This window comes from Ptychodera flava, chromosome 13 (genome assembly GCF_041260155.1).
Source record: "Ptychodera flava strain L36383 chromosome 13, AS_Pfla_20210202, whole genome shotgun sequence".
NCBI classification, from domain to species: Eukaryota; Metazoa; Hemichordata; class Enteropneusta; family Ptychoderidae; genus Ptychodera; species Ptychodera flava.
Window position 1 is genome coordinate 13,416,028 of NC_091940.1, and position 14,072 is coordinate 13,430,099.

The 14,072-nt window shown below is 37.3% G+C and overlaps 1 protein-coding gene across 1 annotated transcript; it reads right to left on the reverse strand.

Moving 5' to 3' along the window:
• Positions 1–1,659: 1,659 nt before the first annotated feature.
• On the reverse strand, positions 1,660–13,505 carry LOC139147495 (amine oxidase [flavin-containing] B-like). The gene is made up of 18 exons (XM_070718608.1): positions 13,409–13,505; positions 12,588–12,666; positions 11,069–11,163; positions 10,383–10,520; positions 9,651–9,755; positions 8,899–9,094; positions 8,408–8,436; positions 7,972–8,035; positions 7,677–7,762; positions 7,201–7,284; positions 6,880–6,970; positions 6,382–6,472; positions 5,503–5,547; positions 5,000–5,057; positions 4,687–4,781; positions 4,028–4,139; positions 3,419–3,481; positions 1,660–2,558 (listed from the first exon to the last, which is right to left on the reverse strand). The coding sequence occupies exons 2-18, from the start codon at positions 12,631–12,633 to the stop codon at positions 2,418–2,420; spliced, it is 1,539 nt and encodes a 512-aa protein (XP_070574709.1). The 5' UTR covers positions 12,634–12,666; positions 13,409–13,505; the 3' UTR covers positions 1,660–2,417.
• Positions 13,506–14,072: the final 567 nt, after the last annotated feature.

Sequence of the window (14,072 nt, forward strand, 5' to 3'; positions counted from 1 at the left end):
AGATCTTGTAAATTATAAAGACTCAAGAAAACTGGAGCAACACTTTGGTGAAAATCAACTTCGGGGTACATTTAAGTAGAATCATGCAGTTTAGTTTTGTTAAATTTAAGCAAAGCCAGTTGAATAAAATTTAGGTGATATTTAACACCGTTACCAAAACAAATTTTGGACAATGACCGTCAATCGACGTCGTTGCTATGTTGCTACGTGCAAGTGTAAGGATAGGTAATGTCAATAAAGGGACGACTTTGAGTCAAAAATATTATTTCCGATAAAAGTATGTTCGCGAAAGTACGAAAGTATATTAAGTGGATTATAATCAGTTTAGCAAGAATTTTTCCTTATTTTGAAGACACCTGATGACATTTCTACGCAAACAATTTATGACACAACCATTAACAAAATTCAACTAAAATGTTTGAAAAAAAATCCAGGTGCCAATGTACGATGACAAAACTGCATGATCAAGCGAAGTTAGTGATAGGCAGCATTTTATAGAGGGCGTTGGAGCAAGGGTGTTTTCAGCAGGGATGGCTTCCTGCTAGTAGATTTGATAGGGGAAATAAATAGGCGGGGGCGACTTTTTTCAAATCGTGGCGAGAAGATGTACAATTCTGGATAGGCCAACAGTGGATGTTAATACAACCACAGGGGACTGTCTAAATGTCCGTCCCCAGGGGTGGGTAGGTGTTTCGTTGTATCGCTAATAAAGATATATTCTACCAACCTTTGGTGTTTCGGTCTTAACTTAGCACTGTTCTTGACAATCTTGCGTATACGTTTTATCAACATGCTGCGTCCATTATCTGATGAGTTTGAGTGCCTAATTAGCCAAAATAATCAAGGGTAAATTACTAATCTGTAGACGCTCTCACCAGATTATCACCGGATTAAATTGACAAAGTCAATAACGAACGCACCAGCAAGGTATAACTCATACCTTGCTGGTGCGTTCGTTATTGACTTTGTCATATTTAATCCGGTGATAATCTGGTGAGAGCGTCTACAGATTAGTAATTTACCCTTGATTACTTTGGCTAATTAGGCACTCAAACTCATCAGATAATAGACGCAGCATGTTGATAAAACGTATACGCAAGATTGTCAAGGGCAGTGCTAAGTTAAGACCGAAACACCAAAGGTTGGTAGAATATATCTTTATTAGCGATACAACGAAACACCTACCCACCCCTGGGGACGGACATTTAGACAGTCCCCTGTGATACAACGCACAGCTTCACTCACATTTACACAGAAATATTTGTTTGGCAAAGCATATCAAACACTCTTTTATTTTAAGGTGGAGCTGCATGTTGACAAACAGAGTTTTTTCCAAAGCAATATTTCTCATCAAAGATGACAAGGAAACCCCCTCACACTATATATTTTCGAAAATCAGAGACTCTAAAGTTTAGTATGGTGGCAGTAGTTTAGTCAAAGGATGAAGCGGGTGTATATTTGGGGTAAAAAACCTCTTGTGTTAATGATAAAAATTAATTGAAGTCAAAAAACTTGAGGGTATTTTCTGAAATGTAATATTTCACTTGAAAGAAGAGTATATGTATGAAAAACGACTATTTTATTTGGCATTATTTATCCTCATTCTAAAATAGCAAGGGTTTAAACACTGACACTCAAAAAAATTGATTAAAATCACGATAAGCAAAATTAAAATGCCTCTTATTCGAAATGTAATAATTTTATTGGCAAACAAAATAGTCGTTTTTTTATATAGCATTAAAGAACATAATGTGAAAATTTCAGGAGATTTGACCCAGCCAGAGAGGAATTCAATTCTTTGGAAATTTCGAATGGGAGGAAAAAGAAGCAAGAAAATCGGGTGATTTGTATACATTTGCATAAATTAACACTTCTTTATCACGCAACTTTAGAGTGCTTGACAAGGTACAAGGTGAACCCAACCAATATTTTAATCTTGAGTTAACAAATTAATTAAAATTGAATAAATATTTGCAAAAATGTGATTTTTGAGCAAAATTTGCTGTGTTGGGTGCAGTTAAGTTGATTTTTGATGAATATGAGAGATCTCAACCTCTGTCATTTGTATATAGATCGCATTTTATTTTCAAACTAAATCTATGCAGTTGCATTGTTTTGTTTTCATTTACACACTTTCAAACACGAGACTTTCCAACTATTCACATAACAAGTATTTATGTCGGAATTGTCATAAACTTAGTGCGTTTCAAGTTGTTCAATCCACATCAATGTTTGTGATACAGCATTATCACTCTATACCGTCTCCGCAGCTCATGCACTTTATATCTACTCATGCTATTTTATAGTAAAAAGAAGTACAATCCGAAATCTAATCCACAGGCGGTCTGATTTGATTAATACACACTGAAAAGCCCATAGACTCCAGGGCAAGTTTGATGCTTCAAGAGAATACGATTTTATTGCATACGTTGTTGGACGATGGCGGCTGCTACGACACCACCGATCAAAGCCACTCCTCCGAGAAACCTTAATAAACCAGTGACGCTGGGCAGCATCCTGTCCAGCAGCGGAACTGTCACCGGTATATCAGGCAGGTCCTGTGGAATAGTAAGTACAAAAAACGAGTGTGAGTAGTGAGCGTAAAGACTGCTTTCTAAATATGAATGCTATGTCCAACATAATTATTAACAAATAAATTTTAGTCCGTTTCATTGGATATCGAACATTTCTCATTATGCTTGCTAAGAATGTTCATTTTACGGTCGGGAGAAGCATACGGACGAAGTCTTAGAGTATTTGTTTCAATAATAAGAGTATCATAATAAAACTCTATGGAAAATTACATTTATTGTATATTACACATTTTCTCTGATTAAGTGAGCATATCTCTCCCCCACAGGGAAACACCAAATGGTCTCTATGATGTGGTAAATGTAGGGCTAACGTGCAGCGGCTCCGAAGGTTATATGTCATTGGTAAGCAACTTAAGGAGTCTAAAACGAAGGTTAGTAAGTAGCTGTTTAGACAGGAATTGTCGATGTCTTTGATGTTCTGGAAACCAATGAGCTTAAAGCTTCCGAGACGACGGACAGTCAATTTGCCAGAAAATGTATTCTGCTATATGTCTAGCTGTATGTCGCATGGAAATATTCAAGCCAGTCGCAAAATATAATGTGAATGACTATCAGTAGTTCATGAAGTTGTTAATGCTCCACTTTAATTTTTGATGGGCTGCGAAGTTAAGACTAAAAGGTTAAGTCATTGAAGTATATAGAAACCTCAAACAAATTACGGGGAGCATTGAGCCAAAAAGTGTTGCCGTTCGTCTGACATGCAGACGAGAAACTGATATGTTTCTCTGGCCCGCAGTTTTGCTTTTTCATATCGTATTAGAAGCCTTGCAAGCCTTGTATTCGTTCATTTTGTAGTCTGTGTCAAGGAAAATCTGGTGACGTACCGGGCATTCTGGTTCCTCTTGCCAAATCTCATCCTTGCCAATTTTTCCGATGGCGTGAAGGACCTGGTTTTTAACAAAAAACAACAACCAACAAACAAAAGTGTAATACCATGAAACTTAAGTGCTGATTCTTGTCTCGAGGACATATGAAATGTCTTAACTTCAAAACAATGAGGGAGAAAACGAAAACACCCAAAAAGTCACAGAAGGGGACAGAGAGGGACAAACACACAGAGGAGACAGACAGGTGGAAATGGTGATCATATATAAATCAAAACCATACGTACATGGAAATTTGGAGAGAATTGTGAAAAGACGTTTAAGCAGTAAAAGCAGGGTGCATGTATATCTTTCTATCAGACAGCGCAAGGAAAAAAGACGAGCTGCTTAGAACGAGAAATACGAGACTGAAACATTCTATCAGTTATTGGTACAGTGATACTTATGACGCCGACTCTTTCCACACGAAGCAAAACTCTGCCAATAAGCAAGAAACTGCACGGGTTTTGAGAATCGTTCTAATAGGGCGCGGAAACTTTATTATGTTGTATGTTTTCTTTTTCATTTCAGATGAATATCTCTACAGGATCTGGAGAAACAGCAGCCTACCTCTCTGGCAGCTCGTTCACCGGCTTCAATGGCCCCGTTCATCCAGGTACTGAATTCAGTCGCCGTTTCTGTGCCCGCGAAATAAACGTTGCCATGGGGCGATCGCAAGTACCTGTGGACGAAGTAAAAAAATCCTTGGAGACTTATTCTATAAGATTGATTTCATGATATCTTTATTGGCACTTTGAGACTAGAAAGGCTTATCTGACAAATCAAAGTGCCCATGATCAAATGGCGTGAGAACTTTATGGCCAGTTAGTTTACAGGTGCCAGGATCAACGTAAACATTGAAGAGTGCTGTGTAGCGGATAGGTTGTTTGTAGGCCATACTGAGGCATTTCAAACCCGTTGACCAGTTCTAATGGACAACAATTTACATCTTTAAAAACTATAACTTGGTCAGCTTTTCTTTCCACATCCAAAGGAAGCTTTCACACCGGTGTGACGGTTCTCAAAATAATGTCTCGTGGTCGGACAATAGACATTGCGCTTTATCCACTTGATCAGTGAAGGCTGTATTATACGGATGAATAACTGAAAATTTGATATTAGTATACCATTTATATGACCTCTTGCCTTTTGTAGCATCTTTTACCAAGACAAGATATGCGTCCTATAGACTATGTTAAAAATGGTCGTGAAAGTGCTTTGTGAGTTACCTTCCATATTTCGTCAGTGCGCCTGGTGGCAGGACATTTATACAGCATGCTGTATATTCATCTTCAAAGAAGTCATAACAAACAACGTCAAGTGGCTGCAAGTTTAGAACAATACACCAACACAATGTTATCTAACACCTAAAATAAAATACTGAAATGGTACATGTTTTATCTCTCTCTCTCTCTCTCTCTCTCTCTCTCTCTCTCTCTCTCTCTCTCTCTCTCTCTCTCTCTCTCTCTCTCTCTCGTGCAATCACACATTGATAAGTTGAAAGATCTATTGTGAAAGCTACATGTATTTTATAAGACTTACATGCAAAGCCTCTTCGCAATCGAAGTGTTTGGCAGCGTGTTCACAGATTTTCTTGACCCTGTTAGGTAATGAAAGACAAATATCATTGAGAGGTTTTGAAACCGAGGCTACAACTTCTTCACTTTGTGAATCGAGATAACCAACATTTTTGTAATGCTTAAGTGTCAATATTTTTACCAGAGTGTTTCTGATTACTGTGTAATTCATCATAAGGGTTGTTCGTCAGGGCTCTCTATTCAGCGTCGCCAATTGTATTGTTTGATATTTGATTTTAACCTGTCTGGCGATCGCTCATTCAGCTAAGCTGTTGTAGAAAAAAAACGATCCAAACACACTGTGAGAGAATTACAATTCTGACAGGCGGAATGGAGACTCTGAGAAAGGATTCATGTCTACAAGGAGGCGATAAGTCAATAGGCAAAATCGTTTACTTCACAACATAAATAATGGCAGTGTGAAAGTGTGAGGCTCGATAATTTGCCATTGTTGAAGGGATACATTACCTCTCGTCCTTGGTCATAGTCTCTCGGCTTCTACCATCACATACCCTACAAGCGAACCACCAAAATAAACATTTTGCAGAAAAGTGCTATAAATTGTGCTGGAACATTTGAAGCTCAAAGATATCATTCTCTACATGACCATGCCCATATATTGTATTGGAGATTAAGTGGCAGAAGATATAGGTCAGTTGTCGTTCTCGGCAATCACATTTTATATTTACGCTGTTGAAGCAACACTTTTAACCATTCTAATTACAGCATTAAACATTAGCCAAACAACTTTAAAGATTTGCAATCATAGGTGTCGCATACGTCATGACAATTTTTTGCGAACTCTGTCATACCTTCTTCACTTGTCGTACATGCCGGGCAGTCAGTGTTCTAATTGATGCATTCAGAGAGAAAATAGAAATTAGCCTAACAATCAATATCCTTGTCGCTTTACGGCCTTTCAGAATTTGCTTGTCAAGCTTTATTGAATATATGGAAGTCGTATTATAATTAGCGTAATTTGTATTTTCTATATGAATGAATAAATTGGAATACTGACTGGTTGCAACGAATATACCGCGGATTCATAATGCTTGAAAGTTTGCTGCATCGATTCTATAGAGATCAATGAGTGTATGTGAGTGAAGTTAAATTCTTGCTTGGACTAGACTAAAGGACTTTAAAGATGAGATAAGAGATTGGATGGACGAAATGTCGTTTACTTCCGTTGCAATTTAATGAACTTGCCCAGTTCTTAAACATCACACTTTACATTTGTGCAAATAATTCGATGCGTATTGTCTCATCCGTTTGTCTTTTGACAAATGTTAAGAGGCTCCAGCATGATTACATAGCATATGTAAATTGTAAAAAAGTTAAAAGTCTTACACTTGCAAGGCTGGGTAAGATCCGTCAGCTTTGGTGTTATCGATAATGGCTCTCATGAAAGAATTAGCACAAAATACGTCACCACTGTAACCTAAAAATTACAGATTTTCAAAAATGCACAATAAAATAATTTTAAAACCATTTTACCGTCCTGATGGAGTATTAAAAAACTAAATCAAATAAATTTAAATAAATAAGTAAATAAATAAATAAATGATATAGAACGAAATGATACAATAACGAAATAACACAACAAACAAATATAATAACCATTCAAGACAGTTAATAAGTTAACAGAATAAGATAAATAAATAAATCAAAATAAATAAAAAAATAAAAAAATAAATAACTGTCCATGTAAGCCTAATTTGGCGGCTCCTGAAATACAAGTTCATAAACTGAGAAGGATGATGACGACGATCACGATTATTGTTGTTGATATGTGTACGAGAATACTCAGTAAGTAGAGCTACATGTACCTAACAGCGAAATTCTTACCTTTCTCTCGCCAGAATGCTCTTTTGTAAAAAACGATCATTTTGTACAGCCCCCGTACTCGCTTGACATTCTTCTCGATAAGTCTAATCATCTGAAAGATTGGATTGCCAAAATTGAGGTCAAAAAACCTACCAAGAGTGCATCCAAATACTCCCAACCTATTTATCCTGCATGGCTCTCCATACAGCTCTTCTTGGTTACCGTGTTTCGTTGATCAAAAATTAAAATTAAAATCCAGGATGAATAAAAGTGTAACGACAATAATTCTATCTGCGTTTGAGGAGACTCCGAAAAGACTTCATTGCAAGATGTGTAACCTACCTCTTGTTTGCCGACAGGTAACTGTGGGTTGAACGCAATCTTTGACTGAAGTGCAGGCGGTAACGCCATGATCACGTGATTCGCCTGTGAAACAACGATCAGGTTTTATTAGAGGTATCACGGTGGCATTGGCAAATGAAAAAACATGGGATAGTCACTGTTGTTCACCGAGCTATTTTCTGCTTGCCCCGGAATTTAGACAGTCTGGAGATGGCAATATTTGAATCTGGTGGACATTTATTTCAGAAAAATTGTCTCGTTTTTAATGCAAGTCTATAGGACACGAAATGCGCAAATTAAAAGTATACTTTGCATGACCTCATATGACGATACTAAATAAACGCAGCCATGAAGTATGTTGATTCAAGTGTGTGCAGCATACGAAATGAAATCATACGCAATGATACATGTCTTGTCAGCCACATGTAATTACGAAGTGTCCATAGATTAAAATTAAATCATCATTGAATTTGTACCTTGTATTCCGCTCCATCTTTCGTTGTAACAGTGATGTCTCGTGACGAGTCTTCGACAGAAACGACTGGGCTATTCAACATAACGGCTGGAGGGAGACAGAAAGTATAAATTAAAAAAGGGTCTCTCACTAGTTGTATTTGCTCTGTGTGACTGTCATTCCTGAAGCAGTTTTAGTGCAAAACGTACTGGGCGCCTTGAAAATAGCTTAATCTTTGCGTAAAATTTATCGACAGATTATTTTATTTCTGTGTTTGTTTGATACACTTACGAAAGAGGAAAGGGAAGAATACATACCGCCGTTCAATGATTCTGCGATTCGCTCGCTTACTTGCTGGGTTCCACCAATGGCACGTCTATTCTACAAAGACCACATGCAACAGACAACGTGGGCTTTCAAATTTACTCAATACGTATAAACGATTTATCAAATTTCTAAATTTTGTATAGTTTACGAAACAAGTCTCCATACAGATGACGATATACTTGTTAATGAAAGAGACATGCGTACCGGAGTCTTCACTCATGACGTATATCTTTCAAACTAACAGCGTTGAGCAAAATGTAGTGACGTTTAACTGTTTTGAAGAAACAAACAGTGAGAGTTTCCCCACATAATTTTTAGGTTTGAGTCAACTTAATTGACAGACGTCCAAAAACGATCTTCAAGTAATGTGCAAGATAAAATAAAGTCATTCATAACAGTACTTCAATCTGGAAAAAATCAGTTTACCTGAGCTGTAACCATTATGGTCCTAAATCCTTTGAAACAGATCACAGGATAAAAGAAAGATCATGGTTAATATGTTTTGTCTCCATGCTCCCCGTGGATGGTAAACAGAACGGAATGAAAGCAAAACCTCTGCTAATTAAGATGAAAATGTGATATGTATACTTGTGAAGGGCAAATATCCCGGTAGGTGCTATACCTCTTTATATGTCAATGATATTAAAAACAATGAATTCATTGTAATGTTGGGCTTCCTTAATGTCTATATGTTTGATAACCTAACTGTCAAAACCAGGTATAAAATAAACATACTGATAATACTTTACAATATATAAATAAATGTAAGGGCATAGTAGCTCAAAAGACACACACCTGTGTACAAGAATGCTTTCATAATTCCAAGACTCTAACAAACAAGGGGAAAACACGTACACTGCAAGTCTTTTTTTTTATTATTGTAAAGTGTTGACCTACTACAGTTCTGTACGTTATACCTTTCCCAGTTTTGATGTACCAGAAGAAAAACAGTGCCGACACTACATCAGCTTCATGGAATAGAATTGAGAAGACCATGAATCGTCCAAACTCTCTAGTAGCCGCTGTCCACATCGTCTTATTCAACCATTCGTCCATGGTAATGCTATCGAGATACTCGGCGTCTTCTGAGTCCCATGGAGAATGCAATGAAATCTGTGACACAAAAGATTAAAGCAGTAATTTGATCTATTTACTCTAGTGGGCAAAAGTTTGGGGACTCATGTAAAATTTATTCTCCGGTCCTCCTGCAAAATCACGTCGCATTGTCCTCTTCCGTTGACAAGTTTGACAACAAGAGACTATTAACTCTCCATTAGTTGCAGTTTTTCATGTCCCTAGTGTTATTGTTGTGTCTTTGAATAACTGTGCCTAATTCTTCCCTGTCAAAATGACAGCGATTTAATTTGACAACACAGTCTACATGTTTGTAATGTCTAGAGAACTGGCTAGAGAATTCTCTTCTGGGCTGGTGTGTACTCTTTAGGCAATGACGCAGTGGCACATTGCAATTCATTGAGTCTGACGATCTTGATTAATGCCCATTTTTACTTACCTTACAGGTAGAGGAATTTAAAACTACACTGTTTTGACGACACAAATGACGCGAGAAATTGTCAAGGTATATTTCTGATACATGGGTACGGACCTGCTCATTTCCTGACTAAGGCAATCTTGGTCATAGAATTAGGTGCCGTGACAAGATCCTTACCTTTTCTGTCACTTCATCAACAGCAATTCCGAAATGATTCATATCAAGGATTGTTATCGGATTGTACATGTTTAGTTTTCCATTCTCTCCTCGGTAAGTGGAACCCTGATAGAAGTGACAAAACTCAAATGAGTACGGGTCTCAACCGATTATGACGATGGAATATTTGAGAAATCGAATAGATGCGACTGCAACATGTTCACAAACGATTTGTTCTAAATTCTCTAGTCTCTCACTACAAAATCCAGGTTATCATCATCCGCATAACATGCATGTATGTATGTATGTATGTATGTATGTATGTATGTATGTATGTATGTATGTATGTATGTATGTATGTATGTATGTATGTCTTGTCTGTTTTTGTGATCATGCTTGCATGAATATACGTGCAGTACATAATTATGCTTGTACATGCAAAAGTGTATGTGTCTTGTCTTGGTGTGTACCCAACCACCCACCCATCCGTCCATCTGTATATTCATCTTCAAGAAGACCATGACAAACAACGTCAAGTTGCTGTAAGTTTAGAAGAATACAACTACGCAATGTTATCTAACACCTAAAATAAATACCGAAACGGGTACTTAGTTACCATGCTTAATATCTCTCTCTCTCTCTCTCTCTCTCTCTCTCTCTCTCTCTCTCCCCACACACACACATACACACTCACAATATATCTAGCTATCCCTCTGATTTTGCATATAAGCTAATTTTGGCATTGAAACTTACTGCCACTTCTAAAATACGAACGCCTTCTTGATACATTGGAAAGTGTTCAATGCCAAATTCCTTCATCATTCGCAGAAGTCTCCTACAAGGTGCACCAAAATACTCAGCGCCTGCATCAGCATATCCGTAATTTGAGCCCTACAACACAATGGTTAGGTACATTATAAAAGATGTTTACTTTTACCAAAACCACAAAACAATTGATTCGTGACATTTTAACTTTGATGAAGTAGACATGGTTTTGTTTAATCATGTCTTCAACTTTCCATTTTTCCCAAGTCTGTTGCGATACTGGTAGTGCTCAAACAATGCGAATGGAAATCTGCCAGTTTCAAGTGTCGAAGCTGTCCACAGAGTATTGCCTTCCACAAATCATACCATTAGATCAGCCTTAACGTTACCGTACACATGTCACCCTAACTTATGAGGTCGCGCTTGTTCAGGGGCGGTTGCACCTTCTCAATCACTGCCATGAAATAAAACTGCATAGTTTGTCTAATGAATGAATGAATGAATTAGCACTTATGATCCCCCCAAAAGCGTAGGTCAACAAGAGAGTTGGAATACTTGTAATTGTTTGGATAATTGTAATCACATCTCGAGTCTGTGTCATTTTTCATCAAATTGTGCTTATTAGCAATGTTGTTCACAGAGTGTAATGGCGCATTTATCAAACTTTACACTACCTTTAATGTGTACGTCCGCCCACCAACCCTATCCTTTGCTTCAAGTATCACGACGTCAATACCTTGTTCTTTTAATAACTTCGCTGCGGATAAGCCTGTGTAGGAAAAATGTGTAATATTTATTTATATTTTTGGCAATATTAATGAATAACAGAAAATCTGACTCTTCAAAGCTAATTTCAGACATCAACATTTCAGAATTAATGAAATCTGTGATCTCAGTTTCCAGGGAACCATAATCCCAGAGTCTCAATTACACCAAAAGCGCACCGCTCATTTTCTTCAGCTGAAGCATTTGTCAATTTTAGCAAATTTACCACTGAATCAGCAAGAATCAGGGCAAATATCCACATTCAAACATAAATTACTAATTCTAGATGACCGATATTGACATGCCATGCATAACAAGGCAATAGGTTATAATGTACACCTTCGTCAGTTTGATTATATGGTTTTCTGTGAAGTGCTCAAAAAGCACTGGGAGACTCTCTGTGGTATTTTTTTAGAGTTGAAAAACGTTGATTACACATTAATGTATCTATTTGAACACAGAGGTCAAAATGGGACTGTAGTACTATTTTAAGGATATCTGAATTACACAATGTATTTGCTTTGAGCGCAAGGGCTGTGTAAGAATGTTGCCGACGAAAATTTTCTTGCATTAAGATAGAATGCATAGAAGACAGATATGCGGACTCTAAAACTTTTACAATAATCATTTTGCCTATAACTTGTAGGTCTCATTCTGAAACGTATGAAGTACATAAAGTTAATCAACGGTGTTGTTTTGTGAATTCGGAAAATATATTTTCCTCATAGAGATAACACAGGGATGGCAGCCATCAAAGTTTGAATTTAAAAATCGGAAAATTCTTTCTCTAGTACCAAATTTGCTAGGTCGCCCCAATTTTTATTCTTGATTTTGAAAGAGAATGGTGGAAGGTTTGCTTAACTCTTTCACCACCATGGTTTGTCCCAAATCCATTGTTTTCTATGGTAAAGTTGGACCTGTATACAGGGAACTGGGGGTGAAAGGGTTAAGAACAATGTGAGCAAAAGTTAAAGTCTTTCGTTTTAGAGAGGTGAACTACCTTTAAGAACATGCATGAGCTTATAAGATTGATACAGGGTGATAATATGTGTGGCAGCATGATCGACAATCATAATGACACGTTTTTCAGAAAAGTCATTGCAAGCAACATGGTTCAATGGTTTCGCCTTTGACTTTCAAGTGATTTAAAACTTAATCGAACTGATTTACGGTACAATTTGAGCTCAAGATTCTGAAAATCGGAATTAATTTGAATTCTGTGGGGCATAAATCAGATGTAAAGATGGCGATGTATCAGACGCCTTTTCTGGTTATTCTTTTTGACTACTATTGAGGTGACTCTATCATCCAACGAGAACAGCAAAGAACAAGAAAAGTTGGACACGTCGCGATCTCTACATCTGATTTTAATCACATGGAACTGAAGTATGTCAAAGTTCAGACTCACTCAATATTTGTTACACTTACCGCTCAAACCTGCTCCGACAATAATCACATCCTTCTCGTGTGGCATTGTATTGCGATCAATTAACTTTGACCTCTATGCCTAGAAAGCAATTTTAATTATTCCGTCTTAGGTCTGGATAAAGTAATTTAGTACATACGTTCGAGCTTGCCCGTCTAAAAAGGTACAAAAACGATAACCTTCTATTTGCAAAGCGTACAATATTTTCTCAGGCAAACCGTGAAAGCAATCGTAGTACATTCTTTTTGTCTTTCTAAAAGTTCTTTACCTATGAACACTGGATGTTGTTCAAGATGGTATCAGTGATTGATTGGTCTGCAAGATTTTTGTGCAAAGTCCCTTTTTATAAAACTCTGCCTGTACAAGGGCATGTAAATGATCAGAAGGCTAATAATCGATAACAATTGAACCAGGTCTTGCGCAAACGCCCTACGTTGACCTATGTTGTTTCAGGCTTTACGTTGTGTTGTCCGCCATGCTTGGGGCCTCTCACGGATTGCGACGAATCGTAGAGCGCTACTCTGTAAAATTCGCTCGAGTGAGAAATTAAGTCGGAATCAGTATACAAGTGCATAAAAAGGAAATTTTGTTGGACAAAGCCGTAATTCACTGAATCACGGAAAACAGTGAAACGTATGCTGCGTTAGTGTATTTGTACATTTAAGTCTTGTGGTAAATCCATTTCCTTTTTGATAGATTTCATCCAATGTCAAAATGTGGTGACCTGACCCAAACGTACCCCGGTGCCAATATCGGATATTGTAGCGGGATGAAAAGGTTGCGGTGTATGTTCATGCTCGTTCAGGGAACGAAGTATACTCACGCTTAAAATGGCAAGTTCAGAACGGCACACCAGAAATCCCCACGTATCAAATAATACTCATCGGAAGAAAAATTACTGCGCACATAGTACAAATAGCATAGGCTGAACTGTGTGTAAAGGCCATCACATATTATGGTATGTGACTGATTACTGGTGGCGCTGTTCAAGACTGAAAATGAGACTGATCCCAGAAAGTGAAGCACGGTGATCGTGTTATTTTGTAGTTTTGTTTATACGATATTCTTTCCCCATTCTTACATTTTATGATTTGATAAACTGAAAGGGATAAAATAATATTAGTTTTTTTTAAGAAAGGTAACCTCTTGTTGAATACCAGGCTCGGCAAGACGAGATCTTTGCGAAAAGTGGATCAACAGTTTGGTGAATATCAACTTAGGGGTATTATAAGGAGGATCATGCAATTTAGTTTTGTTAAATTTAATATGATGCCAGTGAAATAAAATTTAGTTGATATTTAACATTATTACCTAAACATGTTTTTGGACGGTGACTGTCAGAAGGCGTCGTTGCTACATGTAAATTTAATTAACGTCAGTAAAATGACGACTTTGAGTCAGAAATTATTATATCTGAGAATAGTATGTATGCGAAAGTACGAAAGCATATTAAGTGGCTTATGAATACAACTAGTTTGACGTAGCCA